This window comes from Scleropages formosus, chromosome 7 (genome assembly GCF_900964775.1).
Source record: "Scleropages formosus chromosome 7, fSclFor1.1, whole genome shotgun sequence".
In the NCBI taxonomy this organism is placed as follows: Eukaryota; Metazoa; Chordata; class Actinopteri; order Osteoglossiformes; family Osteoglossidae; genus Scleropages; species Scleropages formosus.
Window position 1 is genome coordinate 17,547,238 of NC_041812.1, and position 25,977 is coordinate 17,573,214.

At 41.8% G+C, this 25,977-nt stretch overlaps 1 protein-coding gene across 1 annotated transcript in view; it reads right to left on the reverse strand.

Annotated features, from left to right (window-relative positions):
- Nucleotides 1-25,198, reverse strand: part of cmip (c-Maf inducing protein) — a 29,599-nt gene extending 4,401 nt beyond the window's left edge. The window contains exons 1-16 of the mRNA XM_018739414.2: nucleotides 24,316-25,198; nucleotides 8,759-8,884; nucleotides 8,358-8,408; nucleotides 6,980-7,141; nucleotides 6,839-6,880; nucleotides 6,657-6,719; nucleotides 6,258-6,338; nucleotides 6,067-6,170; nucleotides 5,839-5,943; nucleotides 4,764-5,150; nucleotides 2,777-2,842; nucleotides 1,959-1,985; nucleotides 1,454-1,502; nucleotides 1,267-1,374; nucleotides 781-897; nucleotides 499-639 (exon numbers count right to left, since the gene is read on the reverse strand). Of these exons, the coding sequence (XP_018594930.1) occupies nucleotides 499-639; nucleotides 781-897; nucleotides 1,267-1,374; nucleotides 1,454-1,502; nucleotides 1,959-1,985; nucleotides 2,777-2,842; nucleotides 4,764-5,150; nucleotides 5,839-5,943; nucleotides 6,067-6,170; nucleotides 6,258-6,338; nucleotides 6,657-6,719; nucleotides 6,839-6,880; nucleotides 6,980-7,141; nucleotides 8,358-8,408; nucleotides 8,759-8,884; nucleotides 24,316-24,651 (1,965 nt within the window). The 5' untranslated portion in view covers nucleotides 24,652-25,198. The remainder of the gene's footprint in view (nucleotides 1-498; nucleotides 640-780; nucleotides 898-1,266; nucleotides 1,375-1,453; nucleotides 1,503-1,958; nucleotides 1,986-2,776; nucleotides 2,843-4,763; nucleotides 5,151-5,838; nucleotides 5,944-6,066; nucleotides 6,171-6,257; nucleotides 6,339-6,656; nucleotides 6,720-6,838; nucleotides 6,881-6,979; nucleotides 7,142-8,357; nucleotides 8,409-8,758; nucleotides 8,885-24,315) is intronic.
- Nucleotides 25,199-25,977: the final 779 nt, after the last annotated feature.

Below are 25,977 nucleotides of genomic sequence, written 5' to 3' on the forward strand. Positions count from 1 at the left end.
CTAAATGAGAAAGAGCGCACAAGAGAGCAAGTGTAAAAAACACAACAGTAACAGATACTTGCTAGAAGTACATATGCCACACTTTCACAATGACAGAGCATGTGTGTGTGTTTGTGTGTGTATATACACACTTGCAAGCTTGTGTACATGGTAGGAGGGTTTAAAAACATAACGCCCTGGCAGTAACTTGAAACTTTTTACAGCAAAATCACGACGCACAGACAAAGATGCACCAAGAGATGTTTTAGATGTCATTAGTGTTACAGATGGAAAGTTCATAAGCTGTAAAAATATGGCAGCCAGATAAGAGGCACTTTGGCTATAGATTAATGAGATTTTTCCTTCTTATGAGCTGTGTGTGCTGTAGTTTGTGCACGTGTTTGCTCTATTTGTAGCTGTAGATTACTTGATTAGATTGTGTATGTGGAAGGTGGAAAGTTGCCAGTGGCGTATGTGTGGTGGAACAACAGGGAGGGTGCACTGGGGAGTGCGTCTCACCAGTTCCTTTAGCTCTCTCTGCCGATCACACAGCTGCTCGTACATGCGCAGGCCAACCTGTGTGCTCTCCAGGGTGGAGATGATTTGCAGTTGGGTGTCCTTGTTCTCTATGATGTTGTACTCCAACATGAGGCACAGGATCTGAACACAGACGCACATAGGTAAGCTCAAAATTGGAAAACAGACCTACAAACTGAGACGATAAATGCAGACACTGATCAAATCAGTTCCGTGCTTATCACATGAGCACTCAGATCAACCCTCACACAGATACACACACACCTCCACCATTGTTTGATTCCCCCTCAGGGCCAGCAGCATGCAGGGCCCCAGTTTATTCTCTGCCAGGGACAAAAGGAACTTCTTGGTCTTATAGCAGGAACCCATGAGGATGTGCACCTGTAGAGGGGAAGAGGGGGAAAAAAAGAAAAAAAAAATGTATTTTCACAATTTCGAGGGCTTATGGTGAAAAAAACCAGTATGGGCAGCATGACAGGCAAAGCCAGTAAGTGATAACTACTAGTTCCTGTATGTTGAGACTGAAGGGAAGCAATGAACTTGATGTTATACTTTGGGTAAAAACCTTGTGTGGGCAACTACTTTTCAATTATGACAGATTGACACTTTTTACTTGACTTTAGATTTTGATTCTAACAAGCTTTAAAAGGATGGGTGCCATTGAGTAGGAAGAAGAAATATGCATGTGTAATGCTCTTTAAAAAAAGACAAATATGCAAAGGAACTCTGGGAAAGAGAAGAAATGTGTACCATGCTAGCGAACAGCTCTCCATCATCATCACAGGCCATGCCCCCTGGGCTGTAGAGTTGAAACCAGCCATCTTTTCCAGAACGCACACTGAGAAGGCAGGAGTGCACCTGAAATGCACAAATATGCACAATGAGCAAGAAGCATATCTGAAATGCGCACAGACACGCTGAAGGTGAAGGCACTTACCTCCTGCCTGGGATCTTCAGCAAACCTCTGTATGACATACTTCAACTCCCTGGATGGACAGACATTTGGACAGAGTTAAGTAGTAATGCCAGAAGCTAGGACAGCTGTGTCATAACCAGATCTTCTATCTTCTTCCCAGTGACACTGCCCTTTTGATGCCATCCTACTCAGACCACTCCATTACCATTCCACGGCTCAGTAAATTTTGAAATATTATTTTCAGTATGGTCCACTGTGAGTGCACCCTCCCAGGAGTAGACCAACAGGCAATTTTCATTAATTCTAATAACAGCATTTTAACTTGCATCTGGATGAAAACATACTAAAATTTAGCCAGTAAAAAGTGTACATTAAACATTTACCAGTCAATGTGTCATCTAAAAAAAAATTTAAATTTTAAAATTTAAAGAATTCAAAAAAAATTTAAATCTTCAGAGACAGCAAACTACACTTAAAATAGACAATGCACAGCAACAGCCAGATAACAGAAGAGGATTACACTCACTTTGTGAATTTGGCATGTGCCAGAGCCCTGAAACAAAAGAAGAACAGTCAGCATTAAGTATTCACCTTAGACCAGTGGTACACTAAAACATTTACACAAACTATATAAGGCAGAAAATGTAAAACACTACCATCAGAATTGATCAAGGAATTATAGTCTTTCTTGTACTTTAGGCCTTGACACTGAGCATAACCTATGCTTTTGTCAGTTTTGTTAAGCACTTGTTCATTAAGCATGAACTAGTGATGGGGCTTCCGTAGCCCAAGATTAGACACAAGAGTCGGGATGGCGACCTCTGGACCGAGTTCATGTTGTTTTTGTTTCCAAATACGCATAAATTTTCTGATTAGCTCTAATGACTGGTGAGCTACAGTTCAGCTCTTGTCTTTAAAAACAACAGCCCTCAGTAGGTGAGGAGTAATTAGGAGGAGAACAAGAAGACCAATTAAGGAGGTCTCTGCGGCACTACTGCCAAACAAGAAAGGACCATCAAATGCGGCAGTCCTCCATCCCGCGAGAGGCAACGTGTGCCCCTGACGTCAGCGGGACTTGCAAAATCCCTCCCCTCCTCTCTCGACCCTCAAAGGCCTCCCTACAAGCGCGCTGCTCCGATACAGATCAGGCGGTTTTCCATGCTAGCTTCCCATGAGCAAATTTCATCTGGTCTGGTGATTAGTAAGTATCATTCATACTGCAATCAGTTCGTTAAAATGACTGTAGCCCCAATCCCTCTCCATGGAGCATGAACGTAGGGTGTGGGTGGGGAACGAAAAGGGGCAGAATGGGATACAGAAAGAGTAACAGAGAAAAAGGCTCACTCTTTGGGGAAGGGTATGGGTTGCAGCAGACTGGCCAGGGCTGGTCTCCAGTCATCGTAGTCGGACCTACAGAGCGAGTGGGGTGAAAAGAGTGTAAGGAAAAACAACTAAATAATAGCGGGGCAAAAACACATGAATCTCTATTTACATTTGTTTTCATTACACAAGAAACGAAGTTCTAAATATGTGCAGGAAGAGGAACTATGGCTGCAGTCATCACACATGATTCCAGGTTGTCGAATTTCCTAGTGCTATTAAGACATAAAAGAAGAGAATCTAAAAAAAATGTTTGCCCTCTTGTAGGAGGGTCTTGTTCAAAGAAATTGTACCAATTCTATGCTTTGTGGCACGTTCAAAGAATAGAAAGCCCGTGATGTTTACAGTGTTTTCCCTCAACCTTGAGCCAAAACACTGAGGACACCAAAGCCAGTTTTTAGATTAGCAGTAAATAAACCATAATTAACAGTGCACTTGAACAATAATACCCAAATGGGGCGGTGTACCAACTGATGGTTTTATATTTCAATGGAAAAAAGTAATTGATTTACACTTGTTTGTGGATTGATCTAGAACGGTCATACAGCAGTACTGGAATGCCTTCTCGTGTTTGGCACGTTATATAACAATTTACACATGCACAATACATGGTAAGAAATTCTGAGATTCCAAGCTGATGTTCCTTCAAAATTTGTACAACAATGAACACAATTTTGTGCAAATATTTCAAAATTACATAAATTTACCAAATTTTTTAATGGATACATTTTTATTTACTCATATTTCAATCAAAAAAAAAAGGTGAAACAATGCATATGTTCAACATGCCCCAAGATGAAAAAAGACTGAAGAAAAATTTTTAGCTAATACATCTTGAATACTGTGGCATCCTCACAAGGAAATGACAAGAGAAATACCTCTGGAGAAGTTTAGAAAAGGTCCATGAGAGCGCATGGTGTATCCTAAATTACTTCCAATAAAAGATATTTAACTTTGCAATTAAGAATGACTGCTACCCACACAAAATATCACAATACATTATTACAGCAAAAGGTTTACACCATCATTTGACTCACTTCTCCAGAAGGCAAGATAAGACTTTGCCCTTTAGTCAGAGGTGTAGCTAGGAATTCTGGGCCCCCTAAAAGAATATTGCTCTGCCTCCCCTTTCCATAAAATAAATTAATACTGGAATTTTTATGAGCTCTCCAGGTGCAGGCCCCTAGAATCACCACCATTATTCAGCCCACTATTGATGGCCCTTCTTACAGTACACTCCCTATCATTGACAGCAAAAATGTCTAAATACTTACATTTTTTCATTTAGCTGATGCTTTTCTCCAAAGCGACTTACAACGTTAATCTACCTACAATTATTTACCCATTTATATAGCGGAGTAATGTTATTGGAGTAATTTTAGGGCAAGTACCTTGCTCAGGGGTACTACAGCTGGAGGTGGGGATCACCTGTGACTTTTTGGCCCAAAGGCAACAGCTCTAACCACCATGAAACTAGCTGTCCCTGTACTTTTCAATAGCAAAACTATGTACAACACACCTTTTCAGTTACATGGCCTGCATGTGCAGGAGCGTGTATGCGCACACGTAAGCACAACACAAGCACCCAATGGGAGCCTCTCAACTTCTGAAAACTAGGGACAACAGCTGTTTCCAGCTGTTCTATCTGGCTTCACTACTGACAAGACGCACAAGGTCCAAAGAAGCCCGTCTCCGTCTTGGGAAAGGCTAAGTAGGCAATTCATTCGTCTCCCTCAGACTGTCAACATTCTACTTTCTTTAGATTATTTACAACATTCTGAGACATGCTGCTTGGGAGCACAAATATGAGAAAGGAAACGAAGGATATGGAAAAACAGAGTGAAGCAGAAAGATCAACAAAGGATGAAACTCGTCAAGCAAATATGAGTGAGAGAGAAAATTTGGAATATGACAGGTGGATACAAATAACAGCACCAGAGTAGGCACTCACAGCATCTTGAGGATGAGGGCAAAGCAGCCCAGCACACGGTCAGCCTGGGCAGGCAGCTGGATGGAAAGGGCACTGAGGGTGGGGCTGACCAGCAGGCAGTCAATAAGGTTGGGCTCACTGTCACCACCTGCTGGGCCCTTCAACTTATTGGCAGTGTTGTTGTTTCTCTCCAGCTCTACTAGGATCTCGCTGGAGTTGACGATGGAGGGTGGCGGGGAGAGGGGCAGTGAGGGCAGAGGAGCCAGTGGGGGAAGAGGGGGAGGAGCAACTGGGGGGTCGGGGGACTCCAGCTCTGAGCGGAGCAAACGCAGTGGTAGGGGGGGCTTCCGCTCGCTCTGCTGCTGACAGCCGTTCCTAATCTCCTTCAGACTGGGGGAGTTATCCCGGCTGAGGAGGAACAGAGGGAGAGAGGCTAAGTGACGGAACTGCCTGTGAGGCTTACAAGTACCAGCACAGGAAGTCAACAATCTACAGCAACTGAAGCAAGTCTTTGCCAAGAGCTGAGAAAGTTGCAAGAAATACTAAATTAAAATGAGATGCTCATTATTTCAAAAACAAAAATGTACTCAATCCGATAGCCGAGCACATATAAATATAGGTTCGTTTTTGACACACAAGTTTCGCTAAAGTAAATCATAAGGCAGATCAACATAAGATAGATAATTACGAGCAGAATTTGACAATTTCTACGAAGCTATATTTGTTGCAAAATGGGTGACGTGATGGAAACGGTAACAGCTGGAAAGGATGAACGCTAGCAGTCTGTGTTCAGATGAACTCTATGTAGAGTATAGATGACTAATGCTTCGCGGAAACCAAAAAAAAAAAAAAAAAAAAAAAAAAAGTTTCTCTCAACGGGATGGAGGTCCCATGTTACAAGGTGATGTAACCTCACCCCGAAGGCAGAAACATATTAACAATAATTTAAGGATCACCTGAGCACAGACTAGAGAGACTAGTACATGAAGTGCAGTAGAATGACTCACCTGTGCAGCAAAACATGAAATGGACATGTGTAACAAGAGTAGAGAATAAGTATGACAGGAAAGTACTTCAGGGGTATTCAGTGACTCACCTGTTGATAAATTCCTCATAGCATGAGTAAATGGCTGCCAGGCAGACAGCCACCAGGTTGGGGAGTACACGGGGGTGGGGGCACTGTCCAGTTGGGCCATGCATGCTGAAGTGCAGCAAAAAAGATACAGCTTTCCATTAACACAAAGACACAGACTGAAACTTACAACAAATGCTAAAATTAAAAGAAACAAGCAAAAACAATGTGGTCGCTGGCCATTTCATTTACCTGTGGACAAACTTTTTAACCACCTCCATTCCACCATTGAGCTCGTTGAGGGCCAGGATGTACTCCTGAGTAAAAAGGCGCAACCGGGGACACTTACCAAAGTCCTGGAAGAGGTGGGAAAGAGAAACAGGTGAAACACTCGCCAGAACAGAGAGCCACAAGTGAACTTTGTGCCAGGAAAGAAGTTTTACCATGTTGTGTTTGAGGATCCTCTGGACTACCGGGGTGAACACCTCAATGACCACCATTGACCGTGGGCGTTCCCGACAGTGCTGTACACAAAGTATACAAAGTCTTAGGTGGCTGACATAATGTACAACAGTGGTCAGAAGCTTACTGGTCTCTTTTGCATTTATAACTGCTTTACACACCAGTGTGGTATTGTGCTACCACATTAATGAGAGCCTCCCAACTATAATATACAAAATATTGCATATATATATGGCATATGTTTTTTATGTGTGTGTGTGTGTACACTATACTTTCTGCTTTCTGTATCACAGTACGACAATCCTGTTAACTTGTGCTTAAATTTCAGCAGCTATTGTTATGTTCTACAGAAGCCAGGCAGAGTGACTTTTCTTGGTTACCTTGCAAAAGAATTCACACAAATCTGGGGGTGGGTGGTTATTCTCTAGAAGAGGAGCAATAGCCTGGAGATGCATGGAAAGCACAAGTGCGACTGGTCAGGTTCAATGCATGAAGTCAGGTGCATATCCATCTCCTTTGCTAACAGATGAAGCACTCGAAATGCCTGATAGCCCACACTCACCACAATGATGTTTTCATGCTCTTGGGCACTCAAGTTGGTATTCTGAGAGATACAGAAATAAGGGGGGGGAGGAAAATCAACACTTGTTCGTTTTAGCCCCTGTGGGGGCCAGCAGTCCATTAGAAGCCCCCCACTTCGAACCTCAGACAGAAGGGTGGAGATGATGTGAAGTGGAGCTTGCTGGATCGACTCATCCTGCAAAGGGGAGGTCAGGGCCATGTCCACTAGAGCCCGGATCTCCTTCAGCACCACCTCCCAGCGGGTCGGGTTCTTCAGTACCTTGCGGTATTTGTAAATTTTTTTCTGTTAAATCAAACAGACACAGATGAATATCATGTTTAAGTTTACTATATTCATACTTGGTAACCAAAAACACCCCCCCACCCCACACACAAACAAACTGGTTGTCCCAAGCGGAGTCGTGGCGAACTGGAGCCTAACTCGGCAACACAGGGCGAAAGGCTGGACGGGGAGGGGACACACCCAGGACAGGATGCCAGTCTGTCACAAGGCACCCCAAGCGGGACTGGAACCCCCAGACTCGCCGGAGAGCAGGACCCAACCAAACCCACTGTACCATCGCACCCCCCATGTAACCAAAAACACTACAGAACAAAACATACCAATATGACCCAAGACATACAAGCAAAAAAAAAAAAAAAAAAAAATCATGATTCCACACATTCAGAAATAAAATGAGTAAAAATTACTAACACAATAAGACAATTTAAAACATTTAGAAACTTCACAGTTGTACAAAGTATTCCAATAACATTTAAGTTTTTGCTATATTAAAAATTTAAGGCCGTCTCCTTAGCTCATCAAGAACAGATTCAAAAGAACTATCCTTTAATAATGTTTACCAGTTTAGAATTAGTGTTGTGTTTTTATCAAATAGTTGAATGAATTGTTTTTATATTTCCCCAGAGAATTAATTTGGTTTTACCAAACTGAGGAAATGTTATTACAGATGTTTTAACAAAAACAAGTGTCACAGGTAAATATATTATCCTCTCTCACACACATGCAACCAACTGCATCGTGACAGAAAAATGCATCAACATGGGCCAAATGTTCCATCAAGCAGGAAAACCACACACACACACACACACAGACACACACAGACACACACAGACACACACAGACACACACAGACACACACTTTATCAGGAACTGAATAGCCAGCAAAGGATCAAGGAACAGTTATGGCAGTGGTCACAAGTCCTTGTCCTGGGTATTGACATGGTGAATAAACATTTACATAAATTTTTAACCTTATTCTTTGGTTTGGATTTTCACCCTTTTTAAAAATTGTAAACAAGTTCATTTAAAAAAATTATTTTGTTGTGCTTTCAATATGGTATGGCAAGCTCTTGTAATTTTTATTTTTTACATTTTAAAGAACTACGCTAGATTAAATAGGATTCACTCCTTGCTGACAGCTGGAACAAAAGTCTACATTTATCCTGCCAATGATCAGGACAAGGTCTGGTGTCCGCAAAGTCAGTGTCAATATTACCTTCCACTGTAGAGAGTGAAACCACTGGTCTCGGAGATAGCTGTTGGCTGCCTAAAATAAACAAACAAAGCAAGGAATAAATACACAGAGCTATATGAAGAAAAGCACAGATGTAATCTTGCCTCAAAATGAATGTGTACAATACGTAGTCATGGCAATACATAAAGATTACGTACTGTGCAACAGTCCCACGCCAAGGACAGGTAATTTTGGTCCCTTGAGGTCTGAGACATTTTAGTTCTCAGCAGTGATGCAATCAAATATTTTTGGTTGAAAGTAGAACACAGAGCAGTGACACTATGAATTTAAAAACACTGTGGGTCACTAACTTCAGCTTGACTGACTAGGGTAGGCAGGCATAGAGACCAAAATGAAAGAGGTAAAGGAGAAGAGTACGGTACCTGTAACAGGACAGTCCCTCCTGGGACGCTCAGCTGTAAGCAGTATTTTGGGGCATTATCCCAAGAGAGCGGCTGCAGGTCTTCGATGGCACTGTAGGACAAGGGTGACTCCATGTATCCTGTGGGCTAGTGACAGAAATATAGGTTTGAAAATCCAACAGGGATACAAGTACTTACATTCATCTAACTTCTCTTGTTCTCTCACACACACACACACACACACACACACACACACACACACACACACACACACACACACACAGGACAGCTCAGCTCCAGCTTTTAGGACCACATCCCTTCTAGGTGTGTTAACAGGGACCGACATGGTACTTCTCGCTAGGCTTGAGAAGAAGCCATCAGCATGAAGCCTAGCTTTCTGCAGGACTATTACTATTAGGCACCCGAAGCAAGGCGTGAAAGCCATAGCAGCACTTAACACTCTTCTTTTCCTAGAGCATTTGCACTGCATGTATTACCAGACTTACATTGATTTAATTACTCTATATTCTGCAAAACTGCAGCAAAGGAATTGTCCAATGAATTATGTTATGTTAAAAGCTGGTCATAGGTATGCTGTATCTTCCAATCATATGTGAGGAATGAGTAACACTGCTACTACATTCATATCACAATTTCAAAGCATTTATTGCCAATTCACATAATTACACAAGTTTTAAATTTTCTTATTTTTGTATTCACTATAGGATTTACACAAGGCCAAAAACATTCGTTTAACACTTATTTTTGCATTTCATAAGGAGGTTCTAGAGTGGCCTATGCAAATATGTCCGTTAACCATTTGTTTACATTTCATTTGTTTAGTGGAAGAAGTTGCCTAGAAGAACATGGGAGATATTAAAAATTGTGAGAGGGTTGATGGGTACATACAAAAAATTTGTAATAAAGGTTAATTAGCAAGCATAGGGACTTTGTGGTTACCGTGCATATGTAAATTTACTTTTAGCACATGCATGCCATTTAACCAAAGCATAAACTGGTATTTATATCCTAATATTTTTTTTCCTTGAGTGATAACAGGACAGTATAGCATTCATCTGTTCCTTGAGTACAGGCTTAATGGACATGGACATTATGCACACTGCTGATTGCAACACTGAATTTGACTAAGTTTGAGTCGAATACAGCAGTCTGAATACTATTGCAGAAAAAAAAAAATATATATATATATATATATATATATTCATTCAGTGGTCACCATGGTAACACTGAACAGAAATGCTTCTGACTGCCAGGTTTCTTGATGTCTTCCCTATTTTCTGTGTTTTGGCTGAAGAACACAGTATAGGTCTTGTGTCCTCAGTGTGACATTTCCTTGGAAACAAAGAAATAATATTTAAAGGAAAGGAAAAAAAAAAAAAAAGTTGTTTCTTTTGAGTAAAATGAACATACCAGCAGAAATTGCTGCATTCAGTCACACTTTTTTATTGTAATAAGAGGAATGCCGCTTATGGTGAGAAAAACTAATGCAGTGATAAGTACACCTACAAGTATCAGTTCGGAGGGGCAGCCAGGCGATCGTCACACTGTACACACCATAGCAGAGCAATGCATCTGACCACTATACTGCTGCATACATTTCCAATGATACAGAAGCACCACTTTGTAACTTCACTGGGTTGTGTGAGAAAAATATTCTCATGTTATGACAAGCAGCTCTTTGCAACAATTTCTGAAAGAAGGCCTGTAATGCTAGTTAATGTTTAACAGCGTTCAACATGGCCCTTTCGGTGGCCATATTTCTTTACGTCACATGGAACATCTGATAACTCTGGTAGCGCTCACAGGATTCAGCAGAACAGTACAGGAGAAGTTTGATCTGAAAATAACCATAATTATATACCTTTTTCAACTGGCTATAGCAGCCATGTTTTTAATGTCTCTTCCTGGAAGTTGGCGTTACACCATGGTGTTCAACACTATTAACAGCCGCAAGAAATTTAGCGTAAAGAGGCTCATGGCAAATCCACTCACGCAATTCAGCCTTATTGTCTAATGTAACATCTTATGCAAATTAAGAACTTTGGACAGTAATATATGTCAATTTTATGCTATGTGTACAAGTCTCAGTGCTACATTTTTGTAAATAAAATATGGGTAACAAATTATTCTATATACCATTGTGAATATGTGACTTCTTGCACTCAAATCATATCAAATAATCATATGATCTTTTAACGGATTTGAATTCCAGCATGGATTTGTCAGCTTGTAGCAGATGCAAGGACATAAACATTTTGGATAACCCACTTAACTGAGGTAGGATATTGTTAAATTGTTGGAGTGACTTGAAATGCATTTTTAATGAATCTCCTTTAAATTTTTTACTGATGTTTTTTAAAATACACCCCACAGTTTAGGCACAGTATTTATTATGAGCCCTCAAAAATTTCAAAGGTGCTGATTTTCACAAGTTCATGACACCTGGTTTTGATGTACAGAGAACTGGATGATAATTAGCCTTAAGCGGAGGAGTATTAGTATTCATCCCCGGGTATAAACCAGTGATCTTGCAGCAAACACAAAAATCCATTTTAGAAAAAGTAGATACATGAGGAAGGGGAAAAAGTTGCACTATGCTTCCCTGACCACTGCATTGGACAAGTGGTTTCTTAGAATGAAAGAATTCTGTTTATATTGCTTTTTTTCCTTCAAATGCTAATATTTAAAGCAACTCCGCCATGAATGGTCCCAAGCCTGGCTGAGAAAGGAGGAAGGTTGGGTAGGGGCTAGCTACCCCACACTGTAAAAACCTTGCCAATAACAGTAACACCAACAAAGAACCTTCAAGGACAGCCCTTGCTGGCAGCCTATGTCCTAGGAAGGGTGGAAGGTGTAATATTTAGTGTAAATTGAAGAGTTGTAACTCCTATCTTTATTTACTGTAAAGCACTTTGTATACACCACCTTTAAAAGCAGCTTCCCATATTATTAGAACTCCTAACCAAAGAGTTCTTAATTTCTAACTCATAATCCCTCCATACTGAGCAATACATGAAGTATAATTTTTCATAAAATAGCAAAACCAAATCACAAAGTAATACATTATATTCCTTTAGGGCAATTCAATGTGTTATCACTTCAGGTTTTATGTAAGGCTTTCTTTTCAACTTTTAACACTTTAAAAGTTCTCTCTTTTGGGCTCATTATTCTAAGCAGACATATTGTGTAGAAATGCTTATGAACCAACAGTGCTATCTAATTGCTGACATGTGCAGGAGAAGCACTACACTGCATGGGTGGGGAGGCTGCTCACCTTGTGTAGTGTTCAACACTGCCAAGATATGCATTCTGAATCTAAATTCATGTTCTCAAAGTGTTTCTCCTAAACAAAAGCTGGCAGTTAATCATTTGAATTTTAGGGTAGAAATTACATGAACTCGTAACTTGGAATTGTGCTCCCCCCCCCCCCTTAATAAACCAGGGAAGCCTGCACATAAATGGGGTGTCAAAATTATGACTAACCTATTCATCTAGTTTGAAAACGGACACTTTGAAACTTTAACAGGTTGCTGTCCCTTTTGAACAAAACACTACTTGTGTGGCCTTTTCAAAAATCCCATATCTGCACATTTTACATAAAGTGAGGCAGAAGGGTCCACCAGCTTTGCTGCATGCCAGCTATAACACTGATATCATCGCACCATCTTCGCAGAATCTCTCTAACAAAAGCTGCAACTTATGCACTTGCTGTCAGTGTGGGTTAATTTGCATGCAAATGTTTGCGTATTCTAAAAAAAAAAAAAAAAAAAATCGTCAGAAGGTGATGAGGAATCTATTGAGTTTTATGCAGCTACTCGTATGATGAGCACTGGTGCATACAGTGTAAAGAAACTAACTTAAGAATCGCACGTCTACAACTACGTCTTTCTGCTAATGTACTGTACAAACTATTCTGAGATGTACGTTGCTTTGGAGAAAAGCGTCTGCTAAATGAATAAATGCAAATTTAGCTCCAGTTCAGACCAGTGCCCCAAAAAAAGCAGTAACTTCATGGGATTAGTGCAGAACGTAGCTGCACTAGTTCAAAGAAAGTGCTAATCCTTCTGGAACACAGAAGTTGCACCTGACACCAGCCAAATCCATCACTGCTCATCAATGTAAAGTCAAAAAAAAAAAAAAAAAAAAGTCGGCAGAACATCTTAAAATAATTTAGCTAACAACACAGTCGTGCATCTCTATTTGTCACTGCAATCTCAAGTACTTGAGGTAGTTTCTTAGTTGAGCTGGAATGAGCCAAAGTGACCTGTATTTCAGTGAGGTATGTACTCAGTTCTGCAATATATTGCCAACTTTGTTCTGGTTTATAAACACAGCATATGCACAGGGCAGGAAGCTAACATGTCCCAGAGTAGCTATATCAACTGGAAATACCCTGCTGTTATGAGAAATGTCTTAGGGGTAAAATTCAAAAACTACTCCCAATCATAATGTGAGGAATAGAAAAATATGCATGAAACAGAGCCACTGTGACATACATCCTTATTACATTTTGGATATTTATGCGATAGTGGATTTTTTTCCCCACACAAGAAATAGTTTGAGATTATGGTTTTGGTCAGTGCTTGGTAATGAACATTTTCCTCATACATATGTAGCATACACCATCCAGGGTATCAAAAGGGAAAGAAGGCGGTAATCAACCAGATTACTTAAATGTTCACAAGATTGGTTTTAATTCACATAATATCATAATATAGAAAGCATAAGGGAGAAGAGCAGGCAAACTTCAGAAGAAACTAGGATGACTGACAGGTGTCTGGAAACTGATTGTGCCAAGTGATTTTTTTCCTTTTTATTATAGTCATAGATTTTTGTATTTACTTTGGTCACATTTCTGCTTATCACCAAGATGTCTTCACTACTGCTCATTTTACTGTGATAAGAATTTTACCCAGAATATTTGTCCAGGGCTCCAAAATTATGAAAGCCTTTTTCTTTGCCACCTCCAAACCTGGTTCCAGTGTCCACCTGTTCGCTCCACAATGACCTGTCCTTTAACTGCTCATGAATGGCATGGTAGTAGCCTTAAAGTCATTAAAGTAAGAGAAAAGCCTTGTTGGCTTGTATTATGTTAACTACTGCTATGTACTGAAGTTTATCCATGCAAGATCTACTTTTATTTTTATGTGCTCATCTTTTATATAAATTTGATACATTTAGTAAGACAATGTTTGAATATACCTAGTGGCTAAATATAGAATGTGTGTAGTTAGTGACACAGTGTTACCGGTAAGTACAAGAAAGGAGAATGTAGCTGCACCGTAGAGGACTTGCATACAGCTGGATATGCATTCTATGGGACCAGAACAAAAGCTTTTACCCCAGTCTCCATTTGTCTTGTCCTCACCTTAAAAAGAAGCAGGAAAAGTTGCTGCTACAAACAAACTCACTAAGAAAAACCAACAGCATCACAATCAAAAGACCTATCTCAAAATTTATGGACAACTTTCCTTAAGCACTTTGGTTGTTCAGTGAGGTACCTCTAGATGCCCGTTGTGCAATTCTCAAAACATTACAGAAGGAATTAAGACAGTCTACAGCACTTTTTTTCTGGGTGCTCCCAAAGTGCCTTGAAATAGAGGTGATCTCCTCCCCCCACACCTCCTTAGTGAACAGTAAAGGCCTTTGACATCAAAAACGATAAACATCTAGTCTAGACCCAAGGTCACAGCAATTACTACTGAAGCGCTGACCAGTGTTCACACTATTGTGTGCACTATGATTGAAACAAAGATCGTCGCAATAAATATGACCATAGAAAAGGAAGGATGGGTTCCTGAGAATTGCAGCAGAAACTATTATACACCATTGAATAACAAAGTTTATACAGAAATTCAAGCCAAGTTCATTGCTTACATGGGACAGTGGATCCTGGATCAAATTAAAAATGTACAGGCTTAAGTACATGCATATGAAGGATAAAGTACTGTAATGGGGTTATCACTTGTGATCAGTCAGTTGCAACAATACAACAAACCATTATAACAAGCAGAATATGATCAGAAGTTGAAAAACATTGAAGACTAGCTAAAAGCCATGAATGAAGCCATGAGCCACAAGTGTATTGTCTTGCAGAAGACAAAGGCTCTTTGTGAAAAGGCAAAAAAGACATGCACAAGGTCAACTGCAAAAATGTGTAACTACATCTCTGAAGAAAGCTGTGCGCTCCTCCTTCTACACAGCTCTAAGCAAACCTGACTAAGCTGGAAAAAACAAATGCAACTTGTTGATGGTGGAGCCTTAAGGGATGAGAAAAGTGGTACAAGGAATGATGTCATCTCACCAGCACCTCTACTAGCTTCTGTAAATTCCAAGACAGTTAGGATCAAGAACAACCATGGAGACTGGTATATGAATACAGAGATGAGTATGTGCATGATCCCCAAAACCTGAAATGACTGATTCCACCACTCAAAAAAGGTGACATGAAAACATGAGCAGAAATGGAGAGACTCAAGACCATCTATAACTTGCATCCATTAGATGGGTATCCAGGTTGTGGTAGTCATGATCCCAAACTGTGAGGGATGACAGCAGCATGCTAAGGTCTACATAGCCCCTGGTGAGGATGGACAAGGTTTCCAAAGTGCAAGGGATGCCATCCAGAATGATGGTCAGAATGTACCTAATACAACTGACTATAGAAAAGTGACTATGTTAAAAAGTAGCAGAAGACACTCCTGAACAAAAATGATTTAGAGCTCTGTGGCTGGAACATCTGCTCAAAGACAAAGGCCCTAATGAAATTGGCAACAGCACATACAGACCTTTCAAGAGTGCCTCAGTACAGGATCTGGAATCCAAACTTTTAAAAAAATGGGAATCACAAAGATTGTATGAGATGATGAGACATTCATATAGTTCATTGACTATGCCAAACTTGACAGCAGCATGGGAGCAAAAATGAGAGCTGTACAAAGTGGTGGCACTCCAAAAGCCCAATGTCCAGAAAAGGCAATGCTATATATGCAGAAAGGAAGGCCAGTGGGCAAAAACATGCAGGCCTGCATCTAAGGCAAACATGCACATACTTGAACTGTACCCTCTGAAAACTTAATGAGGTTTAAGCAACTGGACCCTTAAAAACAACTACAGTTCTGTTGGGGGATACTGCAAAGAGCAAGCTCTCCTGCTCTACTTATAGCCTTCATACAACAACGGGAGAACTGTATGTGTGCAACTACTGCATAGGGGATAAAGAGCAGAACTGCAACTAAATACAGGTACTGAAGTAACATGTGCTTTCCATGATACAGAACAAACAATGAGAAAAGTAGTAAAGGAATATGAAGCAGGAGGAGACAAAAATCCATCTGAAGCAAGCAATTGTTAGAAGTGAATTGGACCACATCTCCAAGTCCAGGACCCACCTCCCAGTCACTATTGGGCAAAGAATTTTTACAGAAACTACATTAGAAGGGAAAGTGGTGTAGAATGTGTGACCATCAAAAAAACACTTATCAAGCATTCCTATCTGGTCAAAGGACAAATGTAAAATGGAACTGTCACTTTCATTGGAACGCCACCTCACAGCACACTTCAGTATCTAAACAAGCAAACATGATCTAATTTCCCACCGTGGACACTGCCCTCAAATGTAAAGCAAATATGAAACGATACTCTCAAGGTCAACATGGTGCTGTATTAAGCCTAAAAGCAAGCTATTCAAAAGCTGAGTTCAGACTCAAATGAACCAGAAACATCTCACTCATGTCTCACAGAACCAGAAGACACTTCAGCTCTGACCACCATGCAAGAGAAGTGCTCCCATGGAGGAAAAATGGGAGTGGGTGGAGAACAGGGCTAAGCTGACATGCAGATGTAGTCCAGTGACATACCAACACTGCGGGGTGGCAGGGTGGCACAGCGAGTAGCGCTGCTGTCTCACAGCACCTGGGGTGGTGAGAGAGGACGTAGGTTCGAGCCCTGCTTGGTCTGTGTGGAGTTTGCATGTTCTCCCCGTGTCTGCGTGGATTTCCTCTGGGTGTTCTGGTTTCTTCCCACAGTTCAAAGACATGCTGTTCAGGTTCCCCCATAGTGTGTGAGTGACAGAGAGAGAGAGAGAGTGTGTGTGTGTGTGTGTTCCACTGATGTATGGATGAGTGACCCAGTGTAAGTAGTGTATCTAGCAGTGTAAGTCACCTTGGTGAATAAGGTGTGTGGGCTGATAACACTACATAGAGTTCATTGGAAGTCGTTTCGGAGAAAAGTGTCTGCTAAGTAAATAAGCACAAGTGTCGGAAAGCTGTGCATATATGTGAAGAGAGCAAAGAGTGAGGCTCTAGGTGCCAAATGGGAAGGAACCTATTATATATTGTAGGTCAGTAACTCTGTTGCTAAGGTACAAGGCAAACCAAAGGAGATCCACTCCAGGTAACCAAAACAAGTAGTGACATTTGCAACAGGCCTGGAGTAGTGCCAATAGTTACATGCAGGTAATCGCTCCCAGGTCTACTGGTCATAAGGACACCAGACCAGCAAGACCAGAATAAATTCACACTCACCAGAATTATATCCACTCTTGTACACAACTAAGCAACTGCCCACATTCACCCATCAAAAGGCATATAATCACAATACAGGTATGCATGTTTATTGCTCTGTTTATGTTTATTGTACTGCTATGCTAGCTTGCTGACCCTAAACTTATTCTCATTTTGTATCAAGGGGACTGTTGGAGGATCTGCTTTTGTTTATACTCTCATATGTACTCATCTTTTGAATAGGTTTAAGACTGCTAGCAGTGTTTGTAGTTGCCTAGTTGCTTAGCCATATAGAAAATGTGTAGATAGTGACTTGGAACATTGCTGATAAATATAAAGATGAGAATGTACGTAGCTGCAGTGTTTTGTGACTTTTGTCACTTGTGTGAATGAGATCTTTACAATTCACATTTGTGTGGCAGCAGACCAAATAAGTTCTGAACCAAGTCTCCATAGGCCTTGTCCTCACTTCTAAAGCGCCGGAATTCATTACAACAAAAATAAAATCCAACAGTATCTATTTTGTCACAAAATTTAGGTGAAAAATGTGTTAATTTTTTGGACTCAGAACAGCATCACAATTCCCCCCATGACCTATCCAGAAGAGAGAAGCCTATATCATGTTTATGGACTAGTTTTTTGCCAAATAAAAATTCTAAATAAAACGGCTGAATTGAGCATGCACTGGGAAAAAAAAATCCCATTTTGTTTTAAAGTAAGCTATGAAGCATGGCATCAAAAATAATTGATACACAATTATTCTCTTCACTGTCCCCAGAGCAGCAGCAGTCAGTTAGGTGGAGGTCCCTTGCCACCACCTTGAGCACCAATGGTGCAGAGGGGGAATGAACGAATGATCCTCCCCACTGAAAATTTTAATGAAAGGTAAAAAACAAAAACATTTGTGAAGGGATCCTACTGTTAAATATTTACCACAACTTGCCATATTTGCTAGTCTTCACACCAAACAGAAGATTCAGGAGGCATGGCGCCTGGGTGGTGTGAGAGGACATGGCTTCAATCCCTGCTCAGCGTATGTGGAGTTTGCATGTTCTCCTTGCGTCTGCATCGGTTTCCTCCCACAGTCCAAAGACATGCTGTTCGGGTTCCCCCATAGTGTGCGGGTGTCACAGAGTGAGTGCGTTTCACTGATGTATGGATGAGTGACCCATTGTAAGTAGAGTATCTAGCAGCGTAAGTCACCTTGGTAAATAAGGTGTGGGCTGATAACACTACATAGTATTCATTGGAAGTCGCTTTTGAGAAAAGCTTCCGTTAAATAAATGTAATGTAAATAAAACCAAGCATTTAAGATAAAAGGATAAACTAATTTTCCCAAATTTCTCTCAGACAGCTGTTCAAGAACAGAAGTAAAAAGGGGGGCTAACATTTTTTACCTCTTCTGTTCTCTCCTTTTCAGAAGTGGTTTTTGATGCTGGAATTTATACTGATACTAAAAATATTTGTCTTAAATACCAAGTTTTTAAAATACACAAATCAGCCAATTACAGGCATGCAATTTAACACACACTTGAAACAGTCAACAGCATAATTTACACATTAACACAAATGCCTGGGACATTGTGGTGAGGAGGAGAGTCTCAGGCGATCCAGATGTTACACAGGTAAAACACAGGAAAACAGGTAAACTAGTTTTTCAGCTCATGGGCACAAAAGTTATGTTTGTGAATCCGTGCAAACTTTTGCAAATTCTGAGGTTTTCAGAAAACCGTGATAATGTCTAAATGAAATTCTAGGAAACTACACACCCTCAATATTTCCTAGCAAGGTAAAGTCGTATTTGTGACTTGTACTGCAATGTGACAGGCTTTCAGCTTCCATTGGAGAGGTTTTCAAGTATGGCACATGAGCCAAAGGCATCGTTGTGCTTTAATAGATCTGAACCGGATGTCAATTTTTCAACACTAAGTGATATCTGTCGTGACTTGGGCACCATCTAAATACAAGCAGTGACTTAAGTCGGTACAAGGATGTCCTTTACACTAGACACTCCAATTTCAATGGCTGTTTTCTCATCAGTGTAAAAACACCATTCTGCTGATGGATATTAAGCCATATAGGATATGAAAGACTAGAATGGTGATAAACAGATTTGAGTGGTTTCACATGTGACGTCAATTACTGCTAGTTGTATCAAAATCAAACAGAACAGTCCATTCTCTGTAGATACACACACTCAAAACATACAGCTGAACTCAGTCCAGGCCTTTCTAAACAAATGCAAAATGGAAGCATACCAGTCACGTGCATTTAAACACACACAGACAGTATTCACACGTGATCATACGCAAAGAAAACAGTTCAGTCTTATCTGCAAGCATAATCATTCACAATTCATCTTTTGCTGCAATCTGACACCAATGTACAGGAGTCAGTAAAATATACACATTGCATGCAAGTGCATCTATGATTTTGCTCTTGTGCATATGCATGGAATCTCCCACTAAGACTGATTATTGAATGCAAAATGAAAAAAAAAAATCATTTACCATGTACACAAAATAAAAAAAAAAAAAAACCAAGTATAACAAAAACCAGTAGTATCATAGTAAAGCAAAAAAAAAAAAAAAAAAAGTTTTACATAGTTTTCTCTTCTGAAAAAAATAAAACCAGCTATAAATGCAAAAAGCAAGGCACTGAAAACACGTATCGAAAATGAAGTGACTGCAGTATGGAGGCCATAGGGGATTTAAATCTGACTTCTAACTGAATCAATTCAGTATGGTTGTCCAAAGCAAGGTTGCAGTAGTCCCATGTCTATCCCAGAAAGACAATGTGCCAGTCCATCGCAGGGCACTCTTAGACACAGTCATTAATTCACCAACATACACCGAGGAAAATTTAAAGTCACCAATTCACCTGAAACATGTCTTTAGATTGTGGAAGGAAACGGGAGCATCCAAATGAAACAAGGAAACCCACCTACCATGGGGAGAACATACAAACTTCACAAACAGCCTGACTGAAACCCATGTTCGAAGTCACAGCCCACTATGCAATAAAATATAAAAAGTGTGACATGAGAAGGAGGAGGTTGGGAAAAAATTACACACAAACACTACATAAGCAATTTTGAACATGTGGGTCTTAAGCCAGGATTAAAATTACTGGACCAGCTGGTAGCATAGTAGTTAGGGCTGCTGCTTTTGGACCCAAAATGTTGCAGGTTTGAGCCACACCTCCAGCTGTAGTTCCCCTGAGCAAGGTACTTACCCTAAATTGCTCTAGTAAAAATAACATGCTCTATAAATGGGTAAATAATTGTAAAGTACCATGACATTGTAGGTCGCTTTGGAGAAAAGCGTCAGCTAAATGCATACATGTAAATGATTCTAGAGCTGATTTTATAGACTTCCTTTTGTATAAAATTGATTTAGTGATAAAAATTGGTTAACCTCTTGATGCAGAGTAACACTCTCTTCCCCCAATTAAATTAATAGTAACAAAGAGCTCTTTTGATGAAAATTCTCTTTATGAGCAAAACTTCTTTAAAAAAGTTGCACTTGTTAAGCTAGGGAAGGCTGTACTTTAAAAAATAAATACTAGTCAGCCAGTAACCGGAGTGTGATGCGAAGACATCGTTTAACACTACTGCTATGTTTAACTAATTTTTATATTCATTTTCAGTTCCGAGGGACACATTAAGAACATTCTCTGATTTTGTACATGTAATTTCAGAGTGAGATCTGCACCAATTCAGATACACAAACAGTGTGTCCCAGCCACTAAACGTTGCAGAACTTACTGGCATTAAGTGTCCTGGGAAAACAAACAACACTGATGGGTCATGCAACACAGCTGTCATATTCATGTGGGTAGAATAAAAAAGTAACTGATAAGAGTCCTCCAAGCTCCATTACAGCACTGCTGACAAAGAAAAAAAAAACAGTTCAAACAAACCACTAAAGACCACCAGCAAGACTCAATTTCCCAAGAGTGAAAAATGTTGACCCTGAGAGGGGTGTGTAATGGCTAGAGACCTCTTCATGTAGCATACACTCATTCAGATAACATTTGAATGGAGACTTGTGTGACGCAACTGTTGTCATGACAAATCACAGTGATCAGCAAATTAATTTTGAGTCACAATCCAAAGTGCACATATTCACTTACAGGGAAATTGGTAAGGGTGAAATCACCATATTGAGGCTATTGCTTGAAATTAAGGGGGGGGGGCCACACATATCTTTAATATGCTGAACGCCATGGGTTTCTGAATTACAACAGATCTATTTTCAGGCCTGCTGCATATACCCAAAGGCCCAACCCTCCATTGTAATATTGTTCAAATGATACCAACTACAACTCTACATGGTGAAGAGGAAAAGTGGGACTGGAAGTGTAGCAGGGGGCTAACAGTGACCTACAGGTACAAACATGTACATTTTCCATCACAGTGTGCAATAAGAGATCATTGGGAAAGGGGAAAAAAAAAGAGCCACAGAAAACCTTATTTTCTCAGTTTGGCTTCATTCCAAGGGACCATTTTATATAAAAAAAAATTAAAATGAGGGGATGTCCATTTACCACCTCTTTTTTTTGTAATTTAGGAAATGGCTTAGAAATTTCTCAACACATGATGATGATGATGATATTTCCCACACAAGCCTGTACATTTAGCTAGAGGTGAGTATGTAACAGGAAACGCGTATAACTCCACAACACTGGCTCACTGACGGCATGACTAACTGTGCAACTTCTATGGAGAGCAGCCAGAAGTGTGCTTTTTTCCCCCCCCCAGACAAGAGCATTTGACCCTAACATGAGCACATTAAACTGCAAGGCATAAAGATTTCAGGAAAACAAAGTGGGTTTTTTTTTCCCTATAAGACTTCTATATATTCAGTTTTATTGTCTAACAAATGTTAGGCTTAAGAGAACAAAAAAAAAAACAAAAAAACTAAACAGAGACTGCAGAACAGTGTGATGATATGGAAATGGAAAAATATTAAGCAAGTCTAAAGAAATGGGAGTTAGAATACTGAACACCCAGTTGCTAAGGCAGCTGAACAGCAAGACTCGGGACCGCAGGAGTGTTTCTACACTGCACCGTGCAACAGAAAGACACTTGGTTTTCTAAATAGCAACATATATGATCATGCAAAAATTTAAGGCTGCGTTTGAAAGAACATACGTGTTCGTAAACAGGACGAGAGAACGCCTTTCAAAAAAGCAGGAGATTTCAAGTTAAAAAAAAAGCGAACCTGGCGAGAGCACGCTGCTGACAGCAGGGAAAACAGAAATGGGACAATACAATTACGAAAGCAGTAAATATATATTTATTGTCTCAGTAATTGTGTGTATTATATACCTCATATATAAAAACTGAAATTAACCTTATTGAAAGTTACAGAGGCCAAAAACACCGGTATCAGAACAGACGGGCAAGACTCAAAATGCAAAGGAGAGGAAATGAGACAAATAGTGATAACAGTAAGTAGTACAGTAGGAAAACGGTGTGACAAAGAGGGCGAGAACAGGACAAAATGTCACGACAAAGCGTAAACGCGTCATTTACTGTACAAAAACATGCAATAACGCTAAAAGCTGTAAACGGAAACTACAGGAACACGCACGCGATGTCATCAAAAGGTTTAAGACCGTTACACAGAGACAAAAACCTTAAGAAATCGGATCTGTAGAGATACGGCCTATACAAGAAATTAAAGTCGCGAGAGGTCGGCCGGCCTCAAGCCGAAACCTCGAGAAAGTTTCACGATATGACAACGCTGCACGGTAATATCGAAAACGTGTGCCCAAAGGACAAGGAAACAGCTGAACACCAAGGTAGACTGTAGAGCTGTAGAAGAGCTAGAGAGGGACCAGGACCAGGGACCCGCTCCACGACGATCCCGAAACCGGCGAGTAAAACGACACGGAACGTCGTCCGAAACGAGTTCCGGCTAAAGACGACGACGACGTTGCAACGAGACCGCACACCTGCGCGAGCAAGAAACCAGGTACAATCCGTGGAGCCTAAAGGCAGCAAACCTTAAAACCGCAACCAAATGAGAAGATACGGGCGTGGGAAGGAGGTGCGAACATCCACAGGTGAGCCACGCGTGGGGCAGCGCATCCGAGCGAGGGATGTTCCGGGAGGAGACGACGTCTCCTGCAGTATCAACAAAAAGCTGGTCCGCCACCCAAAAAACACACACGGCACAGAGATGAGCTCTTGTTTACCTACCTTTTCTCCATCAATCCCACACACACACACACACACACACACAAACAATCCAGCAGCTGGGCCTTTTCAGGACACCCTTGGGCCAGAACACAAGGTATTATTAGGCCCACACAACAAAGCAGGCTGGACGAACAAAAAACGTGGGGGGGGGGGGGGGGGAGGGCTAAATTCCAGAGATGTCCATCTAAATTAAATAAAAACCACATCGACTCAGCCGCACAGGATTTTCTTCAGGAACTTTGCTGTTTGCGTACCTAGGCTAAGCTACCACCCAAGGAGTCGTCACACCAGGGGGAACAAAAGACACTTTATGACGGGGTTAGAGCTGCGGGGTTTCGCGGTAAAGCCCGACTCTCCCTGTGTGTGTGTGTGTGTGTAGACGGAGCGCCGGGCCCTCGGCAGCCCATGAGATGATGGAGGTGATGGAGAAAATGTCCTCCAGCCAGCCGCACCGCCGAGCCCCACAGACACATACATACACACACTCACACTGTGACTGACTGACATAGAACACGCATTCCACATTCGGCCATTTTTTACACCTTCGTTCGACAATTATCCTACATTTGCACACAAAGTGCTGCAAGTTCAATTCAAGAGAGAGCCCGAGGTGCGGGAAGAACGAGGATCGAGCGACATGGAGACAAAGGGGAGAAAGAATTCAAACATGTCCTCCGTGAGGCCCGGCGGTACAGGGCGCACAAGACCGCGGGGCGGCGAGGAGAGAGTCCGGGAGAGCCCGGACAACGGGCTGCCTGGAACCCGACATGGCTAGTAGGGAACCAGCGGGCAGGCAGGCAGGCAAGAGACACAGGTCAGGAGAGCCCGGGCACGGACTCACTCACCGTGGCCGAGCTGAGGCTGCTGTCGCCCAAGCTGAGGTGGTGAGGCTCCCACCTTCGCAGGAACTTGGAGGTGAGGATCTTGCTGAGGAAGGTGCGGGGGTGCTTCACCACACACACCTGGATGTCGCCCTCCTGGAGCAGCTTGTAGCGCATCCCGCAGCCGCCCAGCAGCGCGGCTCTCCGGCACGGCCCGGCGCTCGTCTTACCGCTGTTGTTATTGCCCCCCTCCGGCGGCGCGCTCGACGTGTCCTCCAGTAAGGGCTTGCTCTCCTCCGACTGGTAGCTCTGGCTGTTGTTGGGCAGCTCGCCGCCCCCTCCGCTGCCGTTCGAATCCATCGCTAACGGGCCCGTGGCAAAGGAGGCGAACCGAGATTTCGGTTTTCGATTAGGGAACAAGAAAAAAAAAAGGCAGGAAAAAAAGAAGCACGGACGGAGCCGACGAGCGCTCACGGCACCGTCAAACGATACATTTCACCGAGCTACCGAAAAATGCGAAGGCGGAGGAACTCCATTCGAGATGAAAGGGGGAATTCGGGGCAGTAACGGGGGGATGTGAGGTAAGAGCTCTTCTCTCCACCGATTTCCCCACAATGTCTTTCCTCTCTGCGCTCCGCTCCGCTCCCCCCCCCGACGAGCTCTTCAATACAGCTCGACCATCGCCGTATCCACTACACGAGCCATCTCAACGATACCATCCAACGATTAAAAAATGGAATAAAAATAGCGCCGATTAAAAGAAAACTCCGAAGACGACGCGTTTCCCTGCGGTTTTGTTCTTTAACAGCTCATTAGCACGATTTTTTTTTTCTTTCTCTCTCTCTCCGCTCCGTCTCTTCTTCCTCTATCTCGCCGAAGGAACAGGCACTTTGACTACACGGCCCGGATTGGTCGCCGCGCTGTCACATGATCCCACAATGACGTCAATGGAGAGGCGAGCGGATGCGCCGTTCGTCTCGTTCTACTGTCAGATTGCGATAGGGGAGCGAGCTCGTCCGTTCTAAAAGGGGAACGAGGCCGCTCCGCTTCTCTGTGTAATGGCTGCGAGGGCCCGATCGCCTCGATGGCATTGCTCTTCGAGTTTTCCATTTATTCATTTATTTCCTACTGCTTTTTGTCGTGTGACACATTCCTGGAGGTGATATGAGGGAGGGGTTCTCATCGTCTTATCACAGTCCTCCATAAAGACTCCAGCAGAAGAAGAAGAAGAAGAAGAAGGAAAGGCACACGTGTTCACCTGCCCACCCGAGAACAGTCCACCCACAACAAATATACTCAGCTTGGCACACACCCACTTGGACATGCATCCGCCCTGAACCAACACAACTCTTTGGCTTGACCCCAGATGCAACCAACACTCTCTTGACCGTGTGCTCCTATACGGAAACAAAGTCGCCTAGACTGAGACGCGCCAGCCGCGGTGACACACGGCCTTCAGACAAACTGATCTTCAAACAACATGGTAAATAAAATGATAAACGTGAATTAAAAGGTATCCGTAGGAGGGCGGCTTCCTGTTTTGGCTCCGCTACCCTGAATAGGTATTGCCTGTTTTGGGAGTTTAGAAAGATTACTTAATTACCCATAATGCACCTATCGTGTTATGTTCTTATGCACAAGCGTCTGGGATTGCTCAGTATGGAATTACCCTCTTTTTCACCCCAA